Source organism: Hippopotamus amphibius, chromosome X (assembly GCF_030028045.1).
Source record: "Hippopotamus amphibius kiboko isolate mHipAmp2 chromosome X, mHipAmp2.hap2, whole genome shotgun sequence".
NCBI lineage: Eukaryota > Metazoa > Chordata > Mammalia > Artiodactyla > Hippopotamidae > Hippopotamus > Hippopotamus amphibius.
The window spans coordinates 94951695-94966603 of record NC_080203.1 but is presented as its reverse complement, the minus strand read 5'-3'; the positions used below and the strand labels follow the sequence as shown (position 1 = coordinate 94966603).

Genomic DNA, 14909 nt, shown 5'->3' with positions numbered 1-14909 from the left:
CAGGCCCAGGCTTGGCCAGTGCTGACAGGAGGTGAACCCAGGAGTCCTTTGAACCCACCCTTCTCCAGCCTGGAATTCACGTAGGACAGGCTTTTTGTCCCTCATTCCTCCCTCCCAACTCCAAGGACACTTAAAGGGTCCTTTGTACCCGCCCGCAGGAAATTGGGGGGCTGGGAGGGAGCTGAAAATACACGTTTGGTATCAAAAATAAACACTTGGGGGTGGCAGGAAGACTCCCCCTCCCAAATCCCTTCCTTCCCACCCACCCCATCTCAGATATAGGACGAGATGCCTCCCTCTCCCCTATTGAAAAGCCCTGTTTAAAAATAGATTATACTATCAAAATGGCAGGGGGGTGGGGGACAGGGAGACCTGGAGTACTGGCTGGAGGGGCCCCCCAGACGGGGACCACTCCCCAAAAAAATCCTCCGTTGGGAGGTTAACAGGCAGGACCCCAGGAGTTTGGCAGACACAGAAATGGCTTCTCAGGGGGAGAAGAACAAAAGGGGCATTCCTCCCTGGCCAAAAAGGTGGTTGAAAAAGGACAAGCTGTCTGAGAGAAAGGCTGGGGAGGTGGAAATTCCCATTTCCAAGGGTGTGAGTCTTCCTTGGCCAAGACTCTCAAACCATTAAATGGCACAAATGCTTCCTAGACCCTTGGGGAGGGCCAGGAATAATAAACTACAACAAGCTAGCTCTTCTACCCACACCCCAAAATGGAGACAGGGCTCCCCTCAGCTCCCCAAGGGCAGGCTGAAAAATAAATAAAGGTCCTTCTCAAGCCAGACCCCGATTGTCTCATCTTGGGGAAAACACGTGGAGATGGGGGAGATGCCCTCGCCACCCCCCAAAAGAGTTGGGCCAGGCTCCTCCCAGTGGCCTTCAAAAAATAAATAAATAAACCGTCCCCACCACTGCAGGAGGAGACGTGTAAGAGCGGCCACTGGAGGACTGACCAAGAAGAGAGAAGTTGTTTTTTTTGTGGAAGGGTTATTGAGAGATCCTTCTTCCTCAGAATCCCCACCCAACCACGACCAGAGCACGAGTCTGTCAGCTGAACTATGTTTCTCCTTGAGACAGCTGGCTGGAGAGAAGTTCAGGGCATGGATGGAGTGACCCCAGAAAGGGGTGGTGGTGGTGGTGGTGATAGTCATGGCTTCTGGGGCCCTGGGGAGAGCACCACGGGGGTTGAGAGGCCATCCACGCTGATGGAAGGGATGTGCACCTGGGCGCTGCCACTGGATGGAAACTGGGGACAGAAATAGGGAGAGGTCATGGATAGGGACTGTGCTAGGGTCTCTCACCCTTTCCAAGATAGGAGGAGCTGATCCTACCTGGAAGGAGAGCTTGGCCGGGCTACGGGGTGCAATGGGACTCAGGGTGCTCCAGAAGTGAATGCTGGGGGGCAGCGAGCTGGGCGTCAGCAGCACCGGGGTCTGTGGGGAAGGAGGGGTCAGAGCACAAGTGAGAGAGATGGCAGGGGTGGGAAAACCAAAGGAACTGGGTTCCAGCCCCACCAGATTTCCCACTCATACTTCTGAGATCACTACTCAAAAGTGCACAGACCTAGACCATAACCACTAAGGCCATGCCCGTGACAGCTCTCCAGCTTTACAGACAACCCCCCCTAACACCTGAGGGCCCACCGCAGCCTCATGGGGCAAGACCATGTACAAGACCCCACCCACACACCGCTTTCAAACCTCACCATCCCAGTAGCTCAGGGTCAACTTCCAACTCTTATCCCCCACTGCGTACCTCACAGGAATCCCGCTAAGCAAATTCCAGACCCAAAAGCTCCACTCAGGTTCCTCAAGCTATGCTCCAACCCAGAAACAGTTCCTGCAGAAAGCCTCTCGGGCCCCTCAGTCCCTGCCCACAAAACTCCCCAGACCTGCTCTTCTTTTGGAAACCCGACGCCTTGGCATGGCAGACTAGCTCGCCTTAGAGCAATCAAGCCCCATCCCTCCGCGCAGCCAATCCCACTCGAAGGCTCCACCCTCCCACTCACTCAGAGGTAACCGCACCGGCCTTCGCAGTCAGTCTAACTCCTCCTTCTCCCACCCGGCCCCAATCCCATTCATCCAAGTGCCAGCCCGCCCCTTCGAAGGCTCTCACCAATGTGTGCGTAGGTAGCAGGGAAGGCGTCAGCGCTGGGCCTGGCGCCTGCAGACCGGAGCTAGTTCCCGATCCTGGAGTCCGTTCGGGTCCCGGCCCACCCAGCAGGCTCGGGCTGAGTGGAAGCTCCAGGTCCCGGGGCTTCCGGCCCTTCTGAGGCTGGGCGACCTCCGTGCTGGAAGTTGTGGAAGCCGCGAGGCCGCCCACCTGTGCCGCGGTTTCCATAATGACCGCGGGCAGCCGGGCTGGCACGCCCTCCGCAGGAGGGACTTCTGGCTCGGCCTTGGGCTCAAAGGGCTCGGCCTTGACGGCTTCCAGCACAAACCCCGCCTCCCCAGTGGCTGCAGCTTCTAACTCTTCCTTGGGCTCTTCCACTTTGACTTCTGGGGGCAGTGGCCGGCCCAACCCAGGCTCCATATTTGGCTCTTCGGATTTAAGGTTTGGGGCCTCGGGTGGGGTCAGGATGACCTGGGAGAGGAACGAGTGCAAGAGGGGGTGCCTAAGGATTGCTGGGGTAGTGAAGCCAATTATTTCCCTTGGAAAACGGGACCCGGTAACGGGGGCAGGTCCTCCAAGAAGACGTGGGACTTTGCCAAGGAAGTGGGGCTTCTTCTGGAGTTGGTCCTCCTATCTGGGGGCAGGGGAAGTGTGAGACACCTGAGAGCCAGGGCTGCCTTTCCAGGCGAGACTCCAGGAGACACCGCCCCCGTTCAGGAAAGCAGTGGTTCTCAAATATTTGCTTTATGAACCAGCAGTACATGACGCCTCATCTGGAAACTTGTTAAAAATGCAAACTCTCAGGCCCATCCACAAACCCACATAAACAGACACTCTGGGGGGTGGCTCCCAAAATCTGTGGCTTAAAAAGCCCTTCTGATGAGTGCTAGAAGTGTGAGAACCAGTGCACTAAGCAAACACATTCAGGGCACCTACTACACGTTGGGTGTGCTGCTAACTGTAGTGCACTTAATTTCCTTCTTCCTTCCCAGGGTTTGCATAGCTTTCCTCTCCATCCCTTTCTCCAAGGGGACTTCTGTGTCCCTCCTTCCACCATGTCTCCTTTCATAGGACATTTCTGACCCTCCTCCTCCTAGCCCCCCTCCTCATTTGGGAATTGCACATCCCTCCTCCGACTGTATTTCCATATTCCAGTCCTTACCTGCAGAGGCAGGCCGGCCTCCTCAGCCTCCAGGCAGGCCTCCAAGGGGCTTGGACTGGTGCTCCTGCTCCCCGAGGGGGGCACTAATGCTCCTGCATGGGCGGTGCTGGGGAGCACTGTGGAGGGCCGAGGATGAGAGGGTGGCTGTGGCTGCGGCTGCAGGGACTGGATCGTGAAGGTGGAATAGAGGCCTGAGCGCATGTAATCGTTCCGGCTGCTGCGCACCAAGCCCCCCGGGCCTGCCATTCCTGCACCCTTGGGCGTGCTTGGCTTCCCAGAGGGAGTGTCCCCGGGGATGGCGTGTACAGCTGTGGTGCCCACATTGGCCACAGTGGAGGTGACAGACACCTCAGGCTGGGGCGGGCAGTCCTCAGTGGAGCACCCTGCGACCTCGGGGTAGGACACAAACTTGTAGACGAACTTCTGGCCGCTCACTTTGCGGATGATGTTCTGGGAAGGGGGAGAAAGGATAAAGGGTCTTATAAGAAAGGGGCAGGGAGGGTGTAGAGGGTGAGGGGTGAAGGGGTGTGTCTCCTAGTGTCTTTCTGTCCTCGTGCCCCTCTCCTGTCCTTTTACATATACATTGTCCCACCTCAGTGTCAGCCTCCCCATAGGTTTCCCCCTCCCAGCTTCTTTCACATCTCACCCATCTCTCAATTTGGGGTCTCCTCCCTTCTCTCCAGTTTCTACCACTCTTCCCCAACCCGATTCCCCTCTCTGTATTCTCCCCTAGTCTCCCCATTCTCTGTCCACCCCCCGCCCATAATCCTTCCTTTAGTCTACTGCCCTTCTCCCCTCCACGTCTCCTTCCCGTCCATCCCCCTCCAAGTCCCCCTCTGTCACACTCTCTTCATCTCCATCTGTCCGATTCCCCCAGCCCCACCTTAGATACACACAGCCACACCCACTGGCTCCTCTCCACACTGGGGTCCACCTAGAGGAGTAGATCCAGGAGCAGGCTTTCCTCCTGGCTCCAGGTACCAGGAGTGTCTGTGGGCTAACAGGGCCAGGTCCTGGGGGTGGCTGTCATGACAGTTTTGGAGTCTAGCTAACGCAGTAAGACAGGAAAATGAAGTCACTGATACAAATGTTGGAAGAGACTCAATGAATGTAGAATGTGGTGATGAATTGCTAATAAATATGAATTATTAGAGGATTATTTAAAGCTCTTGACACAGACATGGAACAGGGCAAGGTCATCAGGGAGGACAGGATGAGGAGCTTCATTCTTAATACTGTTGGGGAGGTGTAAGCTGAGGCAATTGGAAAATGAAGTCACTGACAACAACTAACAAGAACTTAAAATACTGCTATAAATATTGGGGGAATCTTAAGGCTGACTTGGGTGGGTCACAGGGCACGTTTGGGGTATTTCAGGGTAGGTCTGGAGGGTCTCAGGGATATTCTGGTGATCTCAGAGCATAGAGTGAGGCAGCCTCATTATTAATATTGTTTTGGAGGTTTGAGCTAAAGGATTAAAATATAAAAATGAAATAACTGCTATACATGAGTTAAGGGTGTGCAGCATAGGTCTAGGGCTGTTCTGGGGGACAAGAGGCATCTGGGGGGGCACTAGGGCACCCTGGGAACATCTTAATGTTGGTCATGTATGTCACAGGGTGGGTTTCTGTTTCTCAGAAAAGGAATAAAAAGGGAGAATCATTAATATTGTTTTGGAAGTTTCAACGGGGGTTAAAAGGAAGGGGAATTGGATGAAGGCAGTCAAAAGGTACACTCTTCCAGTTATAAGAAAAATAAGTACTAGGGATGTAATATACAACATGATAAACAGGACCCACACTGCTGTATATTATACATGAAGGTTGTTAAGAGAGTAAATCCTAAGAGTACTCATCACAAGGAAAGAATTTTTTTTTCCTTTTTCTTTTATTTTGTATCTATATGAGATGATAGATGTTCACTAAACATCGTGATGAACATTTCTTGGCGTAAGTCAAATCATTATGCTGTCACCTTAAACACACAGTGCTATGTGTCAATTATATCACAATAAAACTGGAAGGTGAAAAATATTGTTTTGGAAGTTGCAGGTAAAGAAATAAGAAACTGACGGGAATTCCCTGGTGGTCCAGTGGTTAAGACTCTGTGCTTCCAATGCAGGGGGCCTTGGTTCGATCCCTGGTCAGGGAACTACATCCCGCATGCCACAACTAAAGAAGCCCGCATGCCACAGCTAAGAGTTCACATGCTGCAACTAAAGATCCCACATGCGGCAACGAAGATCCTGTGTGCCACAACTAAGACCTGGCACAGCCAAATAAATAAATTAAAAAAAAAAAAAGAAAAAGAAATAAGAAACTGAAATAACTGGTATAAATATGGGGGAATACCTAGCACTGGTTTGGGAGTCTGAAAGGATAAGGAAATTTTACAATTTTAGCTATAGGAATAAGATGATAAAATAAAATAATTGATATAAATACTGGACCGGATCAGTGTTGCCCTGGGAATACAAGAGGATGAGGTGTGGAGCAGGCCTGATATATGTTGTTTTGGAGGTCTTAGCTAATGGGATACGAGATGAAAAGAATTGATAAAAACATTGAGAGTCCTAGAGGATGAGGTAAGGAAAGGTCAGTATAATGCTGTCATGGAGGCTTTGATTCTAAGAATAAGGATATTCTAGAATTCTTATTCTGGGATAAGTGCAGAGTATGAAATAACCGGGGAAGCCCAGGACTGGTCCAGGATAAGGAAGAGTCATTACTAATAGTGTTTTCAAAAGTTTTGGCCAGAGGAATAAGGCAAGAAGATGAAATGTTGTGCGTGGTGGGACAGCAGGACTTTGGGGATCTCAGAGAGAGTGGAGTGAGTAGGGGTCAGTGTTAATGTTACTATGAAGGTTTTAGCCAAAGCTAAAATAAAATATAAGGAAATAAAACAACTGAGATAAATGTCTAGGGGCCCCATCATTGGGCTGAGAGTACCAGAGGATGGGGTAAGAAATGGTACATTTTAATATTGGTTTCAAAGCCACAGCTGTATCAATTAAGACAAGGAAATGAAATTACTGATATAAATGTTCAGCATGGGGTGGGATTCCCAGCCCTGGTCTCAGACACCTTACCTTATCATAGTAGTACCGCAAGGCCCGGCTGAGCTTGTCATAATTCATGTTGGTCTTATTCTTGCGCAGCCCCCACAGCCGGGCCACCTCCTCGGCATCCACCAGCTTGAACTCACCGCCATCCCGTGAGGTCCAGGAGATGATGTGCCCGTTGCTTTGCTCTCTCAGCAGCTGCAGCAGAAACTGCCACAGCGTCACAGAAGGGTCCATTGCTGGGAGAGTGCTCACGCCATCCCAAGGGTACCTGAAGGGCAGAAAGCTCAGAGCTGAGAGGTTGTAGACCCAGGAAGGGGAAGAGGTCAGCAGGAGGAGGATTCATTTCCTGCCATCTTGCCTCCACCTCTGTCCCCAACTGCCACCATCATTCCCCGAACACCCTCAGCCTGGCTTTGGATGACCCCTGTAATGGGATGAGACTTCTGGGGATGTTAGGATAGTGTGAACGCATTCTGCGTGTGGGACAAACATGAACCTCTAGGGGCCAGAGGGCAGACTGTGATAGGCAGAATGCCCCCCACCCAAAGACATCCACATCCTAATTTCTGGAACCTGTGAGCATACTATGTTCTATGGCAAAAGGAACTCTGCAGGTGAATTCAAGGTTATGAGCTTTATTTGGGTGAGCTCAATCTAATCACATGAACTTTCTTTGTGAGTGGTTACAACATACCCTTGCTGCTTATTTATTTTATACAAATCCTACAACCTCAAGGAATTGAATTCTGCCAGCAACCTAAACAAACAGGAAATGGATCATCCCCTAGAGCTTCCAGAAAGGAATGCAGCCCTGCCTGGATTTTAGCCTGGTGAGACCTGTGCTGGCCTTCTGACCTCCAGAATGCTAAGAGAATAATTTGCTGTTTTAAGCAGTTAAACGTTTGCGACAATTTGTTACAGCACGAATGGAAAACTAGAATAATGCCCTTCACCTGAACATTTTCATGTGCATCTTCTACCACATCAAATATCAAGTTTTCCAGGAGGCTCCTTCTGTCAGCTCCTCACAAAGGCTGTTCACTCCATGCTGGGTTCCCGTCCTCTGCCTAGAAGTCGTCTCCATTGTTCAAATGCCAGCCCCAAGGGGCCTTGCCTTTATGAAAATTCCTGACACTGAACGTCTGCTCTCTTCTGTCCCTCTACCCCGCGCCCCTCTGACCTGTTCCTGTCCCTCTGTGTTCTCCTTCTTGACACCAGCAATAATGAACGTTTATTGAGCGCTAAATACGTGCCAGGCATTGTACCAATCAGAGGCAATATGGCCTAGTGGACCATCACCCAGGCCCCAGAGCCAGGCTGCCAGGGCTGGAATCCTGGTTCTGCTGCTTATTAGCAGTGTGACCCTGGGCATGTTCTTTAACCTCTTTGTGCCTCAGATTTCCCATCTGTAAAATAGAGATGATGATGATAACAGCACCTAGCTCATGGGGTTATTGTACAGATTCAATATACTGTGCTTGGGGTATGATAAGCTCTTACAAAATACTAGTTTCTGATTTGTTCATAATTCCGTGTCTGCTACTCCAAAACCTGATTCGAAACAAAATACGGCTCTTTGTGGTCTTTATTGATCCTCGCTTGGTGTGACTCTTCATATATCTTGCTGCAGAAACCTGAATGTGGCTGATTACAGAGCCCACTAAGTGTAACAGCTTGTATGTGTACCTTGTTACCTTGCTAAAATCTGAAAAACTCAAAATTGTGAAACACATCTGGCCCCAAGGGTTTTTGATAAGGGCATGTAGACCTGGACTGCTATTTTTATAACTATCGACTCATTTCTCTCTCATCACAACTTTGGGAAATAGGTACTCTTATTATCTCTGATTTATAGAGGAGGAAGCAGAGGTACAAAATGTCTAAATGACATTTACAGACCACACAGCCCTAAGTGGCAGAGCCAGGATTTGGACCCAGGCAGCCGAGTTCCAGGTGTCTAAGCTTTTCAACCATTAGACTAAACTCCCCTCGCAATGACTGCTCCCTCAGCGTGTTGTGCAGAGAACAGGACCCTCCCTGGCCCCCCACCCCCACCCCATAACTGCTCCCTTTGCCGAGTGCAAACTGGAAATAAACATGAGTTTCCTATTCCTTAAGGAATGAACTTTCATCAATCAACTGTTCACCCAGCTGGGACTGTTGGGTTAAGAATAAGACCTTCCAAATCGGAAGGTTTCAAAGAAGCTCCCTCTATTATTTATAGCTTGAGTCTTTAATCTGTAATGAAATACAGTCTGATCCTCTTATGTCTGAGCTGTTTCGAAGTTCGTTCAGCAGACACAATTTTAGGCAATTATGTAAGTCACAAGGCCACGAAGTGTCCAGATTAGAGTCCCATCGTCAGAGACCTTGCTGGGTTTATCTGGAAGGCCTGTTTGTTTTAGAGGCGCAAAGAGTCCAGTGTGACTCCTGGTGGCGACAAGAGGCAATTTTAGCAGTTCCTCTTTCAGCAGCCACAGAACCTATCACTTAAGGTGAAACCTGACGGTTGGCTTCAAGCCTCGGCAGCACACGGGGTTTTGTATTTTATTATCACATCTCCCACATGACCTCTGATAAGCGTTCTACTCATATGCCTCACTCAGATGCGTTTCCTTCCCTTTATTGCGTTTATTCAGCAAGCATTTATGGAGGGCCTACGGTGGGCCAGGTGCGGGGGATACAGCAGTGAATACAACAGACAAAAATCCCTGCTCTGGCGGAATTCACATTTTAGTGAGGAAGACAGTCAAGAAACAAGATAAACAAGAATATGTCAGATGGTGATAAGAGCTCCGGAGAGAGAGCGGAAAAAAAAAAAAAAACAACGAAGCAGGGAAGGAGTTGTTTTTGAAAAGGTAGTCAGGGGAGGGTAGTCACTGAGGAGGTGATATCTGAGCAGAGGCCTAAGAGAGGTGAAGGCATCAGGTCTGTGATGACCTGGGGACCAGCCACCCAGGCAGAGGACACACCTAGGGTGAAAGGCCCCGAGGCCAGAAGGCCTGGCAGGTCAGAGGAAGGGAAAGGAGTCTGGCGAGGTCAGAGAGAAGGCAGTGAGGGGAAAGTAGGAGATGATTACAGAGGGGCAGCAGAGGCCAGACTGACTGAGGCTTTGCTGGGCCCTGGAAGGGCTTTGACTTTGAGTGAGACAGGAGCCATGAGAGGGCTGTGAATAGAGGGGTGACAGGCTGTGATTTGGATTTTAACAGGATCCCTCTGGCTGTTGTGAGGAGAAGCAATGATAGGGGCTGAAGAGGCTACTGCAATAGTCCGTGTAAGAGATGGTGGTGGTAGCAGTGGAAGTGGTGAGACGTGCCTGAGTTCCAGATAAAATCTGAAGACAGAGAGAATGGGATTTGCTGACAGATAGGATGGGGGGAGGCAGTGAGAGAGGTGCCAAAGATGATTCTGGGTTTCTGGCCTGATCACCTGAGATGGGAGCACTGCATGAGAGCAGGTTTTGAGGGGAGATCAGGAGGTCAGTTTTGGAGATGGTCAGTCTCAGAGGCCTGTGAGACACCTATGTGTGTGCTAGGAATAATAATACTAATTTAAAAAACAGGAACCAGTCATATAGCCCTTACTGTGTACTGAAAACCATTTTAGTCACTTAACTCATTCAATCCTCAAATCAACACTATGGGTGGGATTATTACCTTCCTGTTTTCCAGATGAGGAAATGGAGGCACAGAGAAGTTACATAACTTGCCTAAGGTTACACAGCTGGAAGTTAGCAGAGCCAGGGTTCAAACCCAGGCAGTTTGTCTCTCGGCAGTGATCCTAGCCACCCTGCTCCAACAGCTCTTTATAGAGCGAAACAGAAGGATAAGATCCTAGAGGGGGATAGGGATGCTGTTTTACACAGGGTGAGCAGGGAGGGCTTCCCTGAGGAAGCGACATTTGAGCAGATCTGAAGGCGGGGAGGTAGCAAGCCATGCTGACATCTGTGGGAAGGGTGCTTCAAGCACAGGGAACAGCATGTACAAAGGCTCTGAGGTAGGCCCAAGCTTGGCCTGCTACATCATGGGCACCCTGAGTTCATCCACTTCCCACCTCTGAGGAGATGTATGTGCTCTTCTCCCTGCCAGGAGTGCCCTCTTCCCTCCCCGCACATGAAGAACCCTTTATTACACACATCATCAAGCTCTGGTATCTCTCAGGCAGAACTGATTCTTCCTCTGTGTGATCCAATGTGCCAAATAACCTGTCTGCCCTTGAAGATCTGTTCTTCTCTCTGGGTCTCCAGCCTCACACTCCTCTGTCCTGTTCTAGCTGTGTGACCTTGAGCAAGTTACTCAACCTCTCTGGGTCTGTTTCTGTACCTGCAAAATGGGGAATATGTCACTCTCAGAGGAAAGTATCTTCAAGACATGCCTACTCTCGAAAGCTTTTGTGAGCACTAAATGTCAGTATATGTAAAGGACCTAAAAAAGTTATCTCTGGGACACGGTAGATACTCAACAAATTAGTGGGCGTGACACCATTCTCCCTCCCCTGACCCCTCCCGCACAAGCTTATGTATCAGCATGGCCTCACATCTGGCTCCCACCACCTTTCTGACCTTACTTCCTACCTCTCCTTCCACTCTGCTCCAACCACACTGGCCTCCTTCATGGCCCGTGAACATGACAGGCACAATCCACCTCAGGGCCTTTGCACTGGCTGTTCCTTCTGCCTGGTACGCTCTCCCCCTAGACATTATGGCTCCCTTCCTGTACTCCTTCAGGCCTTAATTCAAGAAGCACCTTCTAAGTGAGGCCTGCCCTGTGCCTAAGATTTCAACCACCCTGATACTCTATTCCTACCTTCCCTACTTCACTTTTCCTCCTTAGCACTTGTCTAACATACTATCTAATTAGACTTATTCATGTATATAGTCTGCACTCTTAGCAAATGCCTGCTGCACAAAGGCGGGAATTTCTGCCTGTTTCGTTCCCTCCCTTATCCCCAGCACCTAGAAGAATGCCTGGTGCTCAGCAGGTGCTCAATAAGTTTGTTGAATGAACAGTCCCAACTAACTAGCCTCTTAACTAGCTCTCTTACGTCCTCTTCAGCTCCATCTGCTCCCCCCACACCCTGATTTGTCTGATATTATATTTTATCCCATTCATTCATGCCATAAATTCTTATCAAGTACTGGATAAGAATTTTAGGTGCTGGAGACCCAGCAGTGAATAAGCAGACAAAGAGTCCCTCATGGGACTCCCATTCTAATGGGGAAAGACAATAAATACGACAAACTGGTAAACTACACAGTGTGCCTGACAGTGATAAAGGGCAAAGACACAAATAAAGCCGAGAAGGGGCCTGAGTCCCGCCGGCTGTGCAGGTTCACATGGTCAGGGACGGGTTGACATTTGAACACAGCCCTGAAAGGAACGATGCAGAGATGGGGATAGAGTGTTCTGAGCAGAAAAAATAGCCAAGGCAAAGTCCCCAAGGCTGGGTCGCACCTGGTGTTTCTGAGGATGAGTCAAGAGGCCAACGTGGCTGAAACAGAGTTTGGGGGGCGGGGGCAGGAGGTAAGGCCAGAGAAGTTACTTGTTTTATTCACTCACAGGTATTCTTTATTTACACTGGAGAGGATTCTAGTTCTGATTCCCCCATTTTACCAATGAGGAAAGAGGTGCAGAGAGAAAGTGGTTAAACCACTAAGGTCACACAGCTGCTGGGATCGGGGGTGGATGGGTGCTGAGACAAGGTGTGGAATGGAGACAGCTCTGCAGGCAGAAGGAACAGCAAAAACAAAAGCATGGAGATGGGAACTAATGTGGTTTTAAAGGAGTGGGGCCTCACGTGGGGTGAGATGAATTGAGAGAGGAAAGCCTCAAACATTATCCTATGTTCTGAGGGGTAACCTAACCTGGTACCTACTGATCACCTCTGTGTAAGGTGTTTAACCTCCTTATGCCGAACTTCCCTCAGTACCTATCTCGTAGGATGGATTAAATGAGCTCACTAACATACAGCATTTTGCCTGGTACACAGTAGGTGCTCAATAAGTGTTAGCCCCTACTGGCATTATCACTATCACTAATGTATTCATTTACTGGAGTGAGGCAGGATATCTTAGCGGTTAAGACTGTGTATGAGAGGGTGTGTTCTAGAGTAAAAAAGACCTGGGTTCAACAAGCATACAGGCTGATACACTATTAAGAAGGAGGAAGAGTGGCAGGGAAGGTCACAGACTGATCCACCACAAGGAAAGGAGGGGGAAAATAAAAGCACACAGGCTGACCCTCCTGGAGGGGTTACAAAGCACTGGACTCACAGGAGGGTATACTGGAGGGGTGTGAATGCAAACACATGGGTGGCAGGAAGGCCAATGAACAGATCCATTGCAAAGGTGAGGGTGAGGGTGTGGGTGTGTGTGTGTGTGTGTGTGTGTGTGTGTATAAAGGCTCACCTTATTTACTAGGGGCAAGGAGAGCAGAAAAGCACACTGACTCCTGCACAATAGTGGAGGAGGAGAAAAGCCATCCTACAGACTGATTAAAAGGAGAGGGGAACAAGGCCATGGACTGGGTTACTGAAAATGGGGAGATATAAAACACTAAACTATTAAAAGGAAGGTAAAAACCCAAGGACTGGAGTGACAGTCTACAAAAAAGGGAGCATAAGGCAATGGGCTGATAAGCAGGGGGACGTGAAAACAAGCATGTAGACTGATCCACTGTAAAATGCTGTGTGTGTGTGTGAGAGAGAGAGAGAGAAAGAGACAGATAAAGCCATGGACCGATGCAATGGGGGACTGGAGGCTGGAATACAAATTCACAGATTAACTCACGGGGAGGGGGTACAACGCTACGGATTGACTCACTACAGGAACAGTAGGGGTGGAAAAACAAGGCCACAGACGGGTCCCCTGAAAGTTGAAGACAGGAGAAATACAAACACTCAAATGCACCTACTGTCAAGGAGTTGGACACTGCCGGAGACTGGTTCCCTATAAGCTGGGGTGGGGGGCAAGACCACGGCTGGGTCTACTGTAAGGTGGGGTGGGGTGGGGAGGAATACAACCACGCAGACCGATCCATTTTAAAACAGGAAGGGGGGTTAGGCCACAGTCAGATCCACTACAAGGGGCAAAGGGAGGGGACAATGTCATAGGCAGGTCCACCAGCCATGGTGGTGGGGAGTCGAACACCATCAGGCCACCGGCCAAGCCACATCCCCCCGCGCGGGGGCGGGAAGGATACGTAGGGTCACGGACCGGGCCCTCCACCCTCCAGGGCCCGGGCTCACCTGTGCGTAGCGCAGCGGAGGTGTTGGCAGCTCCGGGGGGCGGGGGCTCCATGCGCGGCCCCACCGCCCCCCAGGCCCGGGCTCCGAGGCAGCGGTGGCGGCGACGGCGGCGGCAGCGGCGGCAGCACCTAGAAGCCGCCCCTGCGTTTCCCCACCGCTCACGTGGGTCCGTGAAGGAGGAGCCGAGCGTTCCGCTGCTCGCTGATTGGCCAAAGCGCCGTGGATAGACCGCGCGGCTTCCAGGGTTGGGAAGGCGGGCCCTGCTCCACAGAGCTATGCTGTGATTGGCCCGAGGGAAACTGATGGAAAGCAGATGGCCGCCTGCGTTCCGAGGGGGCGTGCTCGGCCCCGCCGGTGCTCCACGCTGATTGGTTCAAGACAGACGGCTAGGCTGTGGGCGATTGACAAGGTTCTGGGGGCGCCTGCCTCGCACTGATTGGCCTATATGGGATTGATGGAAGACAGCCAGCCTCCGAAGATAGGGGTGGTTAGGCCCTGCTTTTTGCTGATTGGAGGGCGAGGGATTCTTAGCTGCCAGAACCCCAACGGGGTGGTGCCAAACTCCACGCAGCTTAGCGGAAGCTGGACTTGTATAGAAGCACACAGGCATAGCAGCCCGCAGGGAGGAGGTCTGGCCAGGGTTCTGCGTAGGCGGGCAGGGTAACTCTGTAGTGATTGGCTAGGAAAGACGAATTTAGAACGGAGCAGCTGCCAGACAAGCGAAGGAGTGATGAGTGGCGGAAACTAAATGCCTACGAGGGCGGGGTCGAGCTGCAGCCAGTTATAAAGGGGTGGAAACTGGCTCTGCATGGATTGGCAGAAGCCAGACTCAACCTAGAATAGGGGCCGGACCAGGGAGGGCGGGATCGGCCCTACGCCCATTGCTGGAAGCTGGAACTATTGATATTTAGAAGCTGGGGCAAGGCCAAGACTGGGCCTAGACGGGCGTGGGCGTAATTTAAGGTACTTGAGAAAGATTGGGGTGTGGGAGAAGGGTAAACCTTAGGGCCAGGAGTGAAAGGCTAATTGCCTTGGGGAACAAACTTCCACCCCTGAATCGGCCCATTCTCTATGGTAATTCAAAGAGTAGTGTACAGGAAAAGAAATAGAAGGGTCAGGTGGGGGCCCAGGTTGCCAAGGCGAAGGTAGAGAAGGGAGAGCAGAAAGTCAAGTGACAAATTCTGCCAGGGAACAGGCTGGAGGCGGGACTTAAGTGGTCTTTAAAGGTTCCACACAGACTGGATCTCTGGGCCTCCTGGTAACTTTGTGCTTTAGAAACAGGGCACTTTAGCAAACAGCAGGGGTTAAGGGGGGAAAGAAGGG

General features: G+C 50.8%; 1 protein-coding gene across 1 annotated transcript; it reads right to left on the bottom strand.

The window, feature by feature from the left end:
- Nucleotides 1–970: 970 nt before the first annotated feature.
- On the bottom strand, nt 971–13745 carry ELK1 (ETS transcription factor ELK1). Its single transcript, XM_057718539.1, has 6 exons — nt 13587–13745; nt 6366–6609; nt 3278–3727; nt 2119–2586; nt 1335–1436; nt 971–1249 (listed from the first exon to the last, which is right to left on the bottom strand). Exons 2-6 carry the CDS (start codon nt 6573–6575, stop codon nt 1151–1153), a joined length of 1329 nt encoding a protein of 442 aa, XP_057574522.1. The 5' UTR covers nt 6576–6609; nt 13587–13745; the 3' UTR covers nt 971–1150.
- Between the last annotated feature and the right edge of the window lie 1164 nt (nt 13746–14909).